General features: G+C 33.8%; 1 protein-coding gene across 1 annotated transcript in view; it reads left to right on the forward strand.

Moving 5' to 3' along the window:
- The window catches only part of Vps8 (vacuolar protein sorting 8), a 286,412-nt gene that overhangs the window by 238,599 nt on the left and 30,770 nt on the right, over positions 1-17,043 (forward strand). The window contains exons 34-36 of the mRNA XM_090380461.1: positions 9,132-9,221; positions 9,584-9,748; positions 14,261-14,342. Coding sequence (XP_090236587.1) covers positions 9,132-9,221; positions 9,584-9,748; positions 14,261-14,342 — 337 coding nt within the window. The remainder of the gene's footprint in view (positions 1-9,131; positions 9,222-9,583; positions 9,749-14,260; positions 14,343-17,043) is intronic.

Below are 17,043 nucleotides of genomic sequence, written 5' to 3' on the forward strand. Positions count from 1 at the left end.
GGTGGCAAAGAGATTGAGTGGACATCTTCATGAAGCCTTAACTCTTGTAATAAAAGCTGTCAACCTCATTAAGGCTAATGCTCTTCAGGATCATCTCTTTTGCAAATTTTGTGATGAAAATGAAGGATTTCACCGTCTTGTACTGCATACAGAGGTGTGATGGTTGTCTAAAGGCAATTGTCTTCGTCGCTTCATCATCCGTTGGGACAGTATTGTATCATTTCTAAACGAAAAGGAGATTGGAAAACAGTTGGTTGCCATGAAAACAGACATATTTTGCCTCTCAGATGTGTTTGAAAAACTGAATTCTCTTAATAAGCTGCAGCAAGGACATAATTGTGATTTAATATCTAGCAAAGAAGCCATTAATGTATTCCTAGGAAAACTCAAATTGTACAGTCTTAATATCTCACACCATGCATTTGACCAGTTTCCAAACTTTGCTTCAGTTAGCAGTGATTTAAAGGATGATGATTGTGTTGTCTATGTTGATCATTTAAAAAAAATTTATGAAGACATGCAAGTTCAGTTCAAGGACCTACTAGAACTGAACATCCCAGATTGGGTGCTGATTCCATTTGAGGTAAATGTTGCTGATGTTGAAATTGATTTACAAGAGGAACTTGTTGAATTGCGGTCTGATGAGACAGTCCGAGGTCTATTCAAAAAAGGAAAGCATGATGTATGGAAGAATAGTGACATTGCATGTAAATATCCACTTTTATGAGAGAAAGCTAAAATGTATGTCATTGTTTTCCCATCATCTTATCTTGTGGAATCTGGCTTTAGTCATGTAACACAGTTGTTAACAAAAAATCGTAATTGACTTGATATAGTAAAAAAGAGGTGATCTTCGTCTGACTCACAACATCAGCCACAAGGATCTCATTAGTAGGGCCTATTTAATGGGGTCATATTTAATAGCCTTAGGAATATATGTTGTTTGAAATAGTATTTTTAAAAATTTTTTTTTACTAATTCTGTCATTATAAGTAAAAATATGTTTCAGTTTTATCAATTAAAATTTTCAAAATTTGTAATTTACATTTTTTATATTATATTGGAATTGTTTAATTATTAGCTTTTACTAACCTACAAATAAATATTTCATTTAGGAATATTACATATGCGTATATGGGGGTCCACATATGTAAAGTTAGGACTCGGGGGTCCACAAGCAAAAAAAGGTTGGGAACCCTTGCTCTAAATGAATAGTTGTATTTATGTTTCTGAGTTTAATTCCTCAAGATGGCAATAGATTTAATTAGTTTTTGTTACATTAATAGTAAAATCTGTGTTCACTTTTGTAATAAGCATTTGAAATATAATCTACTTTTGGTATTCAGAAATTTCTAAAAAAAAAAAAAATAATAATAATAATAACTAAAGATAAATTTAAGAATTTTGCTCAAGATTATTAATGGTGAACAAAAAATCCAAAATATGAACTAATTTTTTGGACACTGTTCTTATGTGTATCCATTTACCAAGGAAGGGCTTCATGCCTAATATTAACGACTGGTTATAATAGATTGAAAGTTTATAGTTGATTTTCACCTATTACAACATCAGAATAGTGCCTTAACATTGTTTATTACACCTGAGGACATCAGCCTGTCTTGCTGATGATTGTATTTCCAGGTACCTTCAGAAAGAGGATTTTATAAACTGATTATTAATATGGTAAGCATTATATTGCACAAGTGACATTGTAGAAGATTAAAAATATTCAGTAAGTCCAACTTTTAAGTTGCATTTTTTTTTTTTTTTTTTTTTAGCATTAGCATTAGTAGAGGCATTTGATGCAAGAAAGCAAGCTTATGCAGCATCAGCCAAAAAAAAAAAAAAAAAAACCACTTCCACTTCACCCCTCTGTTCGTTCAAAATACCTGTCCAGCTGAGCCTTAAACTTATTTAGGCTATCAACCTCCACTACAAGGGATGGAAGTCTGTTCCACCAACCAACCACCCGCTGGCTAAAGGCAAATTTCCGCACGTCTATCCTACATCTGTCTTTCCTCAATTTGAATTTATGCCCTCTCAGGTGATTATTCTGAGCTAGAGGAAGAATCCCATCAGCATTGAGCATGCTCAAACCATTCAAGGCTTTATACACCTCTATCAGATCACCTCGCTGGTGCCTAGTCTCCAGACACTGTAATTTGCAAAACTTAAGCCTTTCTTCATAAGAGCACCCCTTTGTTCCATTCACTAATCTTGTTGCCCTTCTCTGTACTCGTTCCAGCAGCTCTACATCCTTCTTGAAATGAGGCCTCCAGACCTGTATACAGTACTCTAGGTGTGGCCTGACCATTGCCTTATACAAGGGAATAATCACCTCCTTATCCCTACTGGAAAAATTCCTGTATATCATTGACAATACTCCATGAGCTACTCTTGCAGCCCATCTGCACTGCTCAGAGAACTTCATATCTGCCTGCACAACCACCCCCCAAGTCCCTTTCATTCTCTACCACTGTCAGTGTAGTACCACAGAGTTGATACGTTGCTCTGGGGTTGCTGTTTCCCATGTGTAGTACTTTACATTTGTCAAATTTTTCATGTGCTGTTACAAAAACTAATGTCGAAATGACACACACACACACACACACACACACACACACACATATATATATATATATATATATAGAATCCATATATTAAAGAGTTAAATTGTAAAAATATATAAAATTATTAAGTGTTATATATAGAACTATATATATATATATATATATATATATATATATATATATATATAGTCATATAAATTAGAATAAGGTTTAAAATAATAATAAAATAATGCCAGCAGTACGGCAAGACGAGCGAAAAAACAAAATTAAACCTAGATTCAAATCTAACAGGGAGGGAAGAGAAAGGTAACAAGAATAAAAATATATTGCAGCGGAAACTCTGTATGCTGTACCCTCCTTTTTATTTTTTAAGTAATACTTCTTTTCCAACATTATTTAAATATAATATATATATATATATATATATATATATATTATATTGCAGTACGAGCGGGTGCCAGCGCCCTTGTACTACATGTCAGTACGAGGGCGCTGGCACCCACTATCTACGTATATAAATCAACACGTGCTCTACAACGAGGCTTTTTTCTTGTGTTTCTTCTTCGAGGTATGTCTGCTTCTCTCGTTATACCACGCTGTAAGTATCTAGGAACTAGCCTTTCCTGTCCACTTCATTTCCATAATATATTTTATTTTATTTTATACATTATCCAAAATTTTGCTGCATTATACTATTGATATACCAGGATCTCTTGCTATAAGGGACGGGAAGTTACGCCCCCGGTATTATCTGACGTACAATTGCATTATTACTTTTCCTTTACTTTAACTATTTGCTATCTTCTTCTACTGTTCTTACCTCATGAACTATTAGAGTAATTCGAGGGGGATTGAGGTACTATTGCTCTTCTTACACCCTATATCCGTTCTCCTTTTTTTAGCTGTTGCTCCTTTGTCATCCACTAACATGATATTTAAAAACTATTGGTTCTCAACTACCACTATTATTCATCTTTCTGCTTGATTCGTTGTCTTGGCTATCGGTCGGGCTAAAATCATCCAGCCTGTTAACCACCTCAAATTCGTTTAACTACCACAAAATTCGTCTAACTTTAACTTAGTTACCATTATTATAGCTATCCTTCTTTTTGATATCTTTTATTACCATTCGGCATGGATTAACAGGTAGATGATATCAGAAACTGATAGCTCGCTAATTGTAGGAGGACACATTGAAGGGGTTAGCCCTTGATAAAGTCCCTTTCAATGTGTCACCATTTTCCTATAATTGGCATGACATATGTATTTAGTTATTATTTTCTACATTTATGCTTTATTGATTATTTTGTTTTTTCAATATTTGTTATTTCCATTATTTATGTGTATCCTTACCAAGCTTACCATGGACTAGTTATAACTATTATAGCGTTTAGTTGCCACCTGCTTATATATACTTGCCTTTAATAAATTGCACGTTTAATAATAGCTCAAACTATGCTCAAACATAATAAGACTGATGTAATGTTCTATCTAGACATTCATTGATGGCATTCATTGATGGCATTAATCAGTTCTTCTCCTCCTTTCAGTTTTTAGTTTTTTATTGTATAATTTGCTATAATAATTGTTTATCTTGCCATAATAATTGTTAATTTATTTGTTATATTCATTATATATATATATATATATATATATATAGAGGTTTTAAAATGAATAATGTCAGCCTTGTGTTTTTGGCAAAGTTCCCATGGTACATGTAACCAGTAAATTGTACTACAGTTTGAACATACAAAAAAAAGAAGAAACCCCTGCTGCTTACAGTAGTTGATTCTTGCAATATGAAATTGTCATGTATTCTTATTACTACTAGCCATATAGTGCAAGGAAGCCTGAGGCTTATGCTGCACCAGCCAAAAAAAAAAAATTTCCAAGTTACCCAGAGAGAGAGAGAGAAGTAGAAGGGAATCACCAAGAAACAGAAGAATGGTGATATCCAGCTCAGGACCCTGGGTGTGCCAAGCCCATACTCACCAGATGTGAGCCCCTGGGGTTAACTTGTCAGATAAAAATTAATACCAAGAAATGCTGATATCTGTATTGGTAATGCTTTTATAGATCAAGTTTATTTATTTATTTATTTTATTATTATTATTTCATTATTTTAGTTTAGTTTTCTGTATATTAATTTTTAAGTTAAAGAAACTGAGGGTTCAGGTAGCTATTTGAGTATCTCTCTCTCCTGCCAGCCTGACTTTATCACAGTATCAAATGAGGAGGGGGAGGAGTATAACAAACAAAAATAGTAATAAAGAAAGCCAAACCTGTATCACAGCAGAGTTCAGGATCCACATCCTTACAGTCACTCAAGTAGATTCCAGCCACAGTGGAGTGTTTACTACTATATTGATATTGGCTGTCTGGGTCTGCTAGTTTATCTTAGTACCCACTTCATATGTACTGTGAATTTGATATGGTAAATGCAAATTGATAACGAGACTCCTCTGATTCTTTTGACTTTTCTCCAGTGCATAATGACTGAATGTTTAAAAAAAAAAAAAATCATTGTTGTCAATTGAAATTTTGTACCATATCAGAAAGGTAGGCAGGGAAAATATCCATGGAGTGATTTTTTTTGGAGGATGGCTGCTAAAAATAGTGATCATCTGAAGGGTAAAAGCATGTAAATATTAAGTATGGAATCTTGTCAAAGTATTCTAGAACATTCTTTTTAATTCTGATCAATTTTCAGACATATGGATTTAATTTTATGTACCTTTAAATACATATTTAAGTTGCAGTAATTAATGTAACTTGACATTGGTTCTGGCTATACTAAAGCATATGTCAAAGCTGTCTTTAAAATGCACTTTTTTTTGTGAAACTTTTTGCTCTTTCTGGTTTCTTTTGCTGGAAGTGTATTAAAATTTTTCGTTCTTCTTCACAATTTCTAAAAGTTAGCTGGTGCGTTTTTGTATCAAGTTCCAAGTAAAGAGAGGATTATATGCCTTTGCAGATAGATTCCAACTTCACCCACTAAAAATATTTTTTTTTATCTCTGAAAAAGTCAAAATTCCTTGTCTGTTTGTCTCTCATATACGAAGCATAGGCATTCTCAAAGTGGTTGATAGAAAACAAGAACTGTTTTAAGAGTTTGTACTGTCCATCAATAACATGAATACTTAATCAGCAACTTGATTGGGAAAAATGAAGCCAAGAGCAGGTAATATTCAGATTTTTGTAGCCAGTTCAACTTCCTTTGCTACTTATATTCTGCAGTAAACAGACTTGGTGTTCATTGCAGCAAGTTTACAAATCACATAACATGCTGAGGACCAGGAAACATAAGTTGACAGTACAGTAAACCCCCGCTATTCACAGTATCTGTATTCGTGGTTTCGCGTATTCACGATCGCTGATTTAATATAAAATGAAACTTAAAAAAATGTGAATTTTAAAGCGCCGTGAATATTTTCCGCCATAAAAAAAACATGGGCATGGCTAAAATTATCTTTCCCGGTCAAAACCGCGTTCAGTGGGTGGGGGAGAGGGGTGACAAAATCGCAAGCGTGGATGTTTCTTGCTAATCCTTGTTCAGTATGTGTTATGCGCTTGTCATGGAAGGTTTGGTCGTTTGCTTTTAATTTATATGCTTATAAATTGAATAAATTTATCAATTTATAAATTGATATGCTTACATAAGTGATAAATCTACCATTTTGCAGTGTAAAACAGACTTTTTCGAGTGTGTTAACAGAAGAAAGTGCCTTTATTGTGGACAAGTTCTTTTTTACCCGTACAAAAATATGTTACGAATAACAAGGGAAATGTGAAAATATCAAAGAAGGTGATTAGCGAATAAAATTGAGTTATTAGACAAAATTTCTAATGGTGAAAGTGTCTCTTCAGTGGCAAAACATTATAAAATCAATGAGTCAATGGTACGATCAATCAAAAAATCGGAAGAAAAAATCCACCGTAGTGTCCGTGAAAATGCGCTAATTGCTTCAAAAATTTGCTCTGTAACTCGTGATGTTAAATTGGAAAAAGCTTAAAATCTGTGGATAGAAGACCGAACTCAAAAAATAAAATTCCGTTAAGTTCACTCATCATTCGTGAAAAGGCAAAACTCCTTTATCAGCACTTTAGCGAAACTGGTGATAGCACTGGCAGGATAAGTTTTTTTGCTAGCAAAGGCGCTGGTTTGAAAGATTTGTTTGAAATTTCTAATAAATATTACATTTAATATTAAATTGTTTCTTATTTTCATTTCAATGCCATATGCTTGCATTTTACTATGTACTGTCTACTGTACTATGTACATATAATACATACATAGACAAAATTTTAGACTAGTTTTTCTTATATATTTCATACTTTGGAACGGAACCCCTTTATTACTATGGGAGCCATAACTCAGTATTCGCGTTTTCGGTATTCGCGACATTTCTCAGGAACGTAACCCCCGCGAATAGCGGGGGTTTACTGTACTTTTATAAATAATTTTTATATCTCCTGTTGTTTATCTGACAAAAATATTAGATAAACAGAATTTGTTAGCTATTAATAAACATGTGAATGATATTTGTGTTCTCTAGAACATCCATCCTCTATATATTTCCTGAAAATTATAGATTCCAAGAGTCCACTGTCATCAAATTTCTTTTCACTTCTCACTCCATCATGGTACTAAGGTATGAAGTGCATTAAGTTGCAAGGTTTCCTAATTTGTATTTCATGAATGTGTTAACCCAGCAGCATCGGTGGGGTACCTGACAGGTGTCCCTCGAAAATAACATTTCCAAATTAACTGCTAATCAATGATTAAAATTCTGAAATTCCTTTTACTTTCCTAAATATGGTCAGACTTTTACTGCAGTAGTTTCTGAGGTGATTTTTTTTATGCTTGTATGCAAGCACCTGTTGGGTACCCTGCTACCATCTTTGCAGCTGTTTGACTTTTGCTTGAAGAGTGGCATGATACTGGACAAGTATTGACACTGTGTTTGTTTAAAGTTTGATGTTATTTATTTTCCCCTCTCCCACTAGTTCAATAAACATTTACTGTATTACCATTGTTGTTTTTGAAAGATTTATTATTGATTTTGCATCATAATGACAATAACACAAAACCCAATATTCTTTCCAAATAGCCACAACTCTGTGGGAAGCAGTATACATAATTTCAAATTTCACATGCCATGAAGGGTGCCAAATTTGAAATAAACCTGAAAATGGAAGTAATTAATAGTATTCAAATATATGTAATATATTTTTTAATATTTATATACATATAAGCAGAAATATATTTGCATGCATATGTTTGAAATTTCTTGCACTTAGTCTATTAAATTGGAAAATGGAACAGATTAAGAGACTGATGCCTCCATTTTATATCCAAAATGTTTTTTTTTTAATAATTTTGAGCAATTTTTTTTTTTTTTTTGAAAGTAAAAGGTGTAAACTGCACATTTTAAAAAATTATTTTCTTAAAACTTAAAGTTACATACAATAAATACTGCAGTCCATTAAGAAAAGATGAAATATTGACACTGTTCAAGCATAATTCCAAAAAACTAAAACAATTTCCAAATATTAAAAAGAAAAATGGGCACCTGTCAGTTAGCCCACCACTGTATTACAAATGGAGATGTCACCACTGATGAGTTAATAAATATGAATGGCATTGCTTGTATAATGTATGTTGATTGAGGTATCTTCCATAAGACAGCAGCACTATGTACACCACAGACAGTTGCTAGTATGCCAAGTATGTGTCTCATTTTTCTTGCAAGATCAGTGTGATATCATTATTTTTTTCATCTAAGGCCTTTCAGCCTTTACCAAGTGCTAGTCTGACAAGTGTAAGCAAAGGAATAGAAAAGATTGACAATAACACCATTTCTTACTGTCACACCTTGGAACACTGGTATGCATAGTGTTACCATCTTCAGAGGCACTACAAACAATCGCTGCACATTATCATTGAAAACAATGCCATTCACATGCATGAACACATTTGTGAAATATAAGTAAGGAAACTTTAACTTGCATGCACCTTGTACTGAGTACTTCAGAAACTTTTCATGTTTGGACTCAACATTTCAGAAAGGACAGTAAGAGTTATAAAATGAATGGAATGAGTCTTCAAGAAAATATATTAAATGCCATACAAAATGTGCGTTTCCTGTTTAAAATAAAGAACTTCTATTTTTATCACGGGTTAAAGGAAATAAAACAATGTTTTTTCCTAATAAAACTGATTCTTTATATATATAGGGCACTTGCTGTGAGTTGCCTTTGAGTGTACTATGAGTAAAAGACACTTTCTTAAAGAGAGTATATTGTCATTTATTCATAATGAGTTGCTACTGCTTAACAGTTGTGGCAGATATCCATACATGAAATAAAACTGACAGTTAAATCTGCACTGTGAGAGATGCTACTTAATAATTCTAAATGATTTTAAAATATTTTTCAATATATCTAACTCTATCCTGTTATTTATTTATTTATTTTTTTTTGTGTGTTTATGTTAAAAAAAGCTTTATTTGTCATCTTTTATGAAAAATTTACTGACTTAGCTTCTGAACCTATTTAAAGATATGCAGACACTATCAAGTTATGGATGCAACAGCTTTTTTGTTGGAAAAAGCAGGAGATATCCATGGTGCCTTCAGTATTCTTCTAGAAGTAAGTAAATATTTTGTATTCAATCCAAAATAAACATGTTATTTTTGTTTTATTTAGTTAGTTTTTTAAAATCATAAAAGAAAAGAAAAGAAAAATCTGTATAATGATATTGTGATTTCCATGGTTAATCTAAACTGATTTTCAGTGACTTCTTGAATTCTTTTAGAGATATTTATTAATACTACTTTGTGGGAATAGCATATTTAATTAAATAAGGAGATGAATTGCTTTTTTTCTGTCAGTTGAAATTTGAAATTTTTTTGTGCTATTTTTTAATATAAATAAAACATCTCTATATATGTACAGACTTTTAGTGTGTGTGTGTATATATGTGCATATATATTTTATACATTCCATTGCAGAATTTGCAAATGAAAATACGGAAATTAGCTGAAAGTCTTACCAATGATGTTCGTAATACTGACACAGATTTTAGCATGCCGTGGGTTGGTCTTCAGGCACAACTTATAGTAGTGATTCAGCTGTGTCAACGTAATTCAAATAACATGGATACACCTGAAAGAGAGGTAAGATTCAAATTTTCATTATAAAAATTTAGATAGAGAATTAAATACACACGTAAATAGTGGAATGAAAGTGAATTTTAAAATTGTACATAACTATGTTCAATTTTGTATCTTTGAGACCACTTTGGTCCCTTGACCAAAGTGGCCTCAAAGTAATCTAAACTGATTTTCAGTGACTTCTTGAATTCTTTTAGAGATATTTATTAATACTACTTTGTGGGAATAGCATATTTAATTAAATAAGGAGATAAATAGTGAAGTACATTATTCCGCGACATCTGGTAAAACGATTTCTTCCCTTTCAGCTATCAGGGTGGCTAATGCTTACATTAAACTTAACATTTAACTAAGCTTTAACTAAAGAATTCTTCATTTCTGATCCTTCTGGCTATCACTTATCCCACTGTATATACTGAGAAGCTTGCATTTTATATGCAAATAACACTACCCGACAATTTTTTTTTTTTTCCATCATACCTCTGGAACAAAAGTTGGTTATTCTGAACAAAATTAATGCCCTGATTATGAAAATATCAATCTTTTGCTTCTGTCACATCTACATCAAAAGATATATGCATTTTTTAAATTCCTTGTTTTTATACAATATCAGCATACATGGTTATAATTATTACACACAGTATATGTTACTTAGACAAGTTTCCCACTCAATGATTTCCTTTTATACTCCAGATTGCTTTCCTGTTTAAGGAAATAACAGTAATCTCCCATCATGGCATAGTCCCAGCGACCTTAGTATTGTTTTTCCATTGGAGATACATCCTGGCGGAAGCGCTCTCCTTGTTCATCACTGACATCTAAGTTTTCAGGAAAGAAATCCAGATGGGAATGAAGGAAATGCATTTTCACTGACATTCGACACCCCCATGTTCTTGTAACATTTCAGCAAGTTTGTCACCTAGTTCTCATCTTCTGCTCATAGTTCTCTTCTTTTCTCTTTCCGAGAAATCTGTGTACCACAGCCTTGAAAGATCTCCATGCAGCCAGTTCAACATCATTCAGGCTTCTTTGAAATTCTTCATCTTTTAGGAGCTTTCTTATTTGAGGACCTATGAAAATTCCTTCTTTCAGCTTTGCATGAGATAAATTTGGAAACATTTTCAGTAAATATGCGAATCCTCTGCTTTCTTTATCCAGTGCTTTAGTGAAATTCTTAATCAGGCCCAGCTTGATGTATAAAGGAGGAAGAAAAACCTTTTGTGGATCAACGAATGGAACATACTTTATATTGCTTTTGCTGGGAATATATTCATCTCTCTTGTCCCAGTGTTGTATGACGTAGTGTTTGGCTGTTGCACGACTATCCCACAAACACAGGAAACAACAGTATTTAGTGAAACCACCTTGCAACCCAACAAGCAGTCCAATCACTTTGAGATCACCACAAATATTTCAACCATAGTCATTGTAACGTATAGCAGTAAAAATCTGGGACATACTATCGTAAGTTTCTTTCAGGCCAATAGCATGAACAAGAAGAATTGATGGTAAAGTATTTCCATTATGAAGCAATACTGCTTTCAAACTTAGCTTTGATGCATCAATGAACAAATGCCATTCAGAAGTATTGTGATCAATGTTCAGTTCATGCATAAGACCAATGATGTCTTTGCAGACACACACATGTTGTTTTCCATTGTGAAATATCTTGAAAACTCTTTGTTTCGCTTACGGTGTATTGTAATGTTTGTACCTTTGGCAAGTAAGTTCCACTGTTGTAGTCAGGATCCGAGTAATTCAGCCTTCTCTTTGGGTAAGCCCAAGTCTCTGATCAAGTCGCTTAATTCTTCTTGTTCAATGTAGTGTGGGGCTTTTTCTTTTTCTGGCTCGTAGTCCAAATCATGTGAAGTACATTATTCCGCGACATCTGGTAAAACGATTTCTTCCATACCTTCATCACTGCTTCCAATACCCCAAGATTTTGGGGGCACAGGTACTGGCAGTTCTTTACCGTGTGGCACTGGCCTAATTGCTGATGGGATATTTGACAGTGCTTGCTCTTTTTGGAAATTCCTTTTATTTTTGTCATGCAGAAATAGCAGTTTTGTTGAAATGATTCATGGGCTTGTGCCACACCATAGGGACGGCAAAAGGCAATGCTCTCGGCTTGCCATATAACCACAGCCTTGAGTTCGTTATACAAGTAATACAACAGATATGTGGAGCCCAATTTTTTTCTTGGTCACCTATCTTGCAGCCGAAGTACAATGAATATGCAACTTTTATGACATTGTATATTTTCTTCCTCTGAGTTTTTGGGGTTAAGTGTCCACAGACATAGCAGAAGTTGTCTGGGTGATTGATGCAAGTTCTGTGCTTTGTCTTCTCCATTTTAACAATGCATTAATCTAAAAACAGTAAAAGCAATTGGTAAATTTGAACAGAAGATGAATTCTTGTAGTGTAGTTTATCATACACTATATATTGAACAGTTGAATGGTGTAATAAAATTAATAAAAATACTGACTTATCTGGAAAAGTGCATCAAAATCAAAATATACTATATTGCAAGAACAGTAATGATGTACTTGCCTAACTTTTAGCCAAATAAACAAAATCAACCAAATGTTAATATGTTTAAAAATTGTATTTCAAACAGTATTCATATCTTTGTACAGAATCCAGTTATCTATCTATATCTTAAAACTGAGATGTGATAGGAAATTTTTATGATTGATTTTAAATTCTATACATAAAACTTGACCAGAAACAGCCATTGATTTGCTGGAGGTAAAAGTCATGTTGGTAGTGTAATGTTTAAAAAATGCAAATCTATGGTTGAATGTTATTTTACTAGAGGTTTACTCTTTTAATTATAAACAGACTAATATGTAAAAAAAAATACAGCATTATTATATACCGTATTTCCCCATGTATAAGATGCACCTTTTTTCGAAAAATTTGGGGTCTAAAAACTGGGTGCGTCTTATACAGTGGGTGTAGATTTTTTTTTTTTTTTTTTTACTTGCAGTTCCCGCTTTTTCGCGCTGGTTGTCTTTGCGCTCATTGTTTCGCACTTGTTACCGGTATGTTAGGTTACGTTTTGCCACGTTCTGCCCAGAAATGGCTCAGAAAAGATTTTCGTACAGTGCTGAATTCAAGTTAAAAGTGATCCAGTTTGCAAAAGTGAATGGAAATCGTGCTGCTGAATGTAAGTTTGGTCCTCCTCCAACTGAGAAAACAATCCGAAACTGGCTACGGGAAGAAGAAACCCTACTGAAAACGCCACGACAGAAGAAGGCCACGAGAGGCAAGTCGGCAAAATGGCCTGATTTAGAGAGGGGATTGAGGAGCAAAGGGCAATTGGAATTTCTGTGTCCACAAAGATGGTTCAGCATGAGGCAAGAAGAATTGCTGATGAAAAAGAAGTTACTGATTTCAAAGGAGGACACAATTGGTGCTTCAGGTTCATGAAATTGAATGGACTAAGCATGCGTACATGCACCAGACTTGCCAAAAAGATGCCTGAAAGCTATGAGCAGAAAGTCCTTGAATTTCATCGTTTTGCCATTCAATGTCGGAAGACACATCAGTTTGAGTTGGGACAGATTGCAAATATGGACGAAGTCCCCCTTCAATTTGATGTCCCAAGTAACAGAACTGTTGATAAGAAGGGGATGAAAACTGTAACTGTGAAGACAAGTGGACATGAAAAGAGCCATTATACAGTTGTTCTAGCTTGTTGTGCCAATGGAACCAAGCTGCCTCCTATGCTGATTTTCAAACACAAAACAATGCCAAAAGAAGACATTCCTCGAGGAGTGATCCAACCGTTCATGACAAGGGTTGGATGGATCAGGATGGGATGAAGATCTGGTTTGAGAAAGTTTGGAGCAGCAGACCAGGTGGGCTCTTACGCAAACCTGCCCTATTGGTGCTTGATCAGTTCAGGGCACACGTAACAAAAAATACAAAGAAGATTGCTGCAGAGCAAAAAACAAAACTTGCCGTCATACCTGGAGGCTTGACATCCCAGCTCCAACCACTTTATGTCAACATTAACAAACCCTTCAAAGCTGCCATGAGAGACGAATGGAACCAGTGGATGAAGTCTTCTGGGGACAATTTGACACCAGCAGGAACAGTGAAGAAACCAACTATAAGAGAAGTTTGTACCTTGGTGAAAAGATCCTGGGATAATATCAAGATTGAGATCATTGTCAAATCATTTAAGAAGTGTGGCATTTCAAATGCCATAGATGGAACTGAGGACGAGGCAATATATGAAGACGGTGATTCGTCATCAAACACAGATGAGGACAAGCTAATGGATGGGAGTTTTGACAGTGATGAAGTTGTATGAATTTTATGATGAATAAAACTTGAGTTCAATAACTTTATGTAATACATTTTTTTTTTTCAAATTTCGGGCCTCAAAATTAAGGTGTGTCTTATACATGGGGAAATACGGTACTTTTAGTGGTAACATTTGTATTATTATTATTATTCTTAAAACTAATAATTATTCAATTTTTTATTGTATTTTCATTTTAGACACTGTGGTTTCCTTTGCTTGAAATAATGATGGTTCCTCAAAGAAACCTCAAAGGAAGGATTAAACCGGAGTGTTTGGATGGTATGTTTTTAAAATTGGTAAATCACCAGACTCAAAGCTGAATTTTAAAAAAGGAAAAATTTTGCAAGTTAATATTAGCATTAATAAGGCCAAATGATGCAAGATAGCAAATATTTTCTGCATAAGCCAAAAAAAAAATATATATATATATATATATATATATATATAATATGTTGTATATAGCAATTAATATTGAAGATGGATTTATAGAAAATGCAAGGGATAAAGTAGTAAGGTTAGTAAAAAAAAAAAAAAAAAAAAAGAAAGAAAAAAGGAAAAGAAGAATATAAATTAAATTAAAATATATACACAAAACTTATCACTATTTACCCACAATCTAAGTGACTTTGTCTGGGGCCAACCACCCAGACTGAAGGCAAAAAACGACAAGGAGTTCTCTGTTTCTGTAAAGATCAATAATGATCTGTAATGAGCAATAATGGTCAACAATGTTCAATATGTGCTTGCATTAATACTTTATATTACAGGCGCCTCCGTAGCCAGGTGGGAAGGAGCAGCAGTGTGTAGTACATGCTTCTTGATTAGACCGGGGTTCGAGCCCGTCACCACCAAATACGGAGGATGCGGAAAGGTCAAGGAATGACCACTGCAATCCCGGAGCAATATGGCCTTAGTTGCTAATGCTCCTAAAAACCAACTAACAAACAACAACAACTTTATATTATCTTTCTTTTGATTCTAAAATTTTTAACTACCTTTAATTGGTTTAGATTCAAATTACTTAATCTCTAAAATTATTATTATTATTATTTCATATAACTTAATAGATATTGATCATTACAGAAACAGAGAACTCCTTGTCGTTTTTTGCCTTCAGTCTGGGTGGTTGACCCCAGATGAAGTCACCTAGATTGTGGTGATATATAGCAATAAGTTTTGTGTATATATTTTAATTTAATTTATATTCTCTTTTTTTTTTTTTACTAACCTTACTTTATCCCTTGCATTTTCTATAAATCCATCTTATCTTCAATATTAATTGCTATATACAACATATTTTATACACATTATGGTCATAATGCATCATTGCTGTTGCAAATGCATTGGCCCATAAGTATTAGTTAAAATTTGTTGCAATTTATTAACTTTCTTTCCATATTACTCATATACAGGAACTCCCCAACTTACAGAAATTCAACTTTACACAAGTTTTTGCATCCCTTAAGAATAAATGGAGGTATCGTGAAAATATTTTAATGCAAACCCAATAACACTTTTTTTTTTCTTCTTTTTTTTTTTTTTTTTTTTTTTTTTTTGTAATTCGTTCCAAGTCCTTGGAAGTTGAAATCTTTGCTATATTACTAAGCTATTTATATCTCTAAAAGGTCATTTTTATAATGGAAGCCGCGCTACACTTTCATCATTTTCATATGTATCCGTTATAAGAATCAATTTTGAATGCCTTTGTGATATTTTTCTAAAGCATGTTTCTGGAGGTCATGACCATAAAACAAAAACAATTTGCACTTTCCGGTTTATTGGGCTTTTCTATTAGTGCATCTAATTATAAACGGGTAGTAGACTCGATCTTATTGCATTTGCAATAATACCAATAACTGCAATTGTGTGGGTTTTTACGTTATTATGGTGAAATATGTTCCCCTTCACTGAAATCTCCAATCATATAAAAAACTAATTTTCAGAAACTTCTCTTCATTCCTATTTACGTATTACAGCGATGAAGGGTATTACAATGAACGTATTACAATGACCAATGAAAAGTGCAAGTGGTGGTAGTGCCGGGAAACGAAACAAATTGATTTAGAAATGAAGATGAAAATGATTTAAGTACGAAGCAGGACAAAGTTTTTCATCTATTGCAAGGGAATTAGGTCTCGCTGCTTCAACAGTGAATACTATTTTAAAGGACAGTGCACGTGTAAAGGAACATGTCAAAGGATCAACGCCCTTAAGATCAACAGTGATCACAAAACAGCGTTCAGGTGCTAGATCAAAGATGAAACAGCTGTTAATATGGATGGAAAATCAGATTCAGAAGCAAGTGCCCCTGAGTCTAATGACCATTCAAGCAAAAGCAACAATTATTTATAAAGATACTGTATTAAGGATAAGTATGGCGAACCCCAACCCAAGTTCGTGGCAAGCAACGGATGGTTTAATAGGTTCAAGCATCACGCTGGTTTTCACAGCATTAAAGTATTCTGTGAAGTTGCTAGTGCCGATTCTGCAGCTGCAGAGAAATTTTGTGATGTGTTAGAAAAAATTATTGATGAAGGCGGCTATTCAACGTAGCAAATTTTTATCGTTGACGAGACTGCTCTGTATTGGAAAAAAATGCTGGATCGAACATACATTGCCAAAGAGGAAAATACAATGACAGGTTTCAGGGCTTTAAAAGATAGGGCCATGCTCTTGCTTGGGATTAATGCAGCGGGAGATTACAGATTAAAACCACTGCTTGTGTACCATTCTGGAAATCCTCGTGCATTTAAGGGCATCAATAAAGCCACCCTACCTGTGCATTTCTAATTGAACCAGAGAGCATGGATAACAATATTGTCTCTCTTTGAGGATTGGTTTAAATGCTTTTCATTCCCAAAGTTGAAAAATATTGTAAAGACAATGACGTTCCTTTCAAGGTTTTGCTTCTATTAGATAATGCTCTTGGACGTCTATGCATCTAGATGATTTCAATTCAAACGTGAGAATCATATTTCTA

The sequence above is a fragment of the Mastigoproctus giganteus genome, chromosome 8, assembly GCF_048544385.1.
Source record: "Mastigoproctus giganteus isolate SK-2022 chromosome 8, ASM4854438v1, whole genome shotgun sequence".
Taxonomy (NCBI): domain Eukaryota; kingdom Metazoa; phylum Arthropoda; class Arachnida; order Uropygi; family Thelyphonidae; genus Mastigoproctus; species Mastigoproctus giganteus.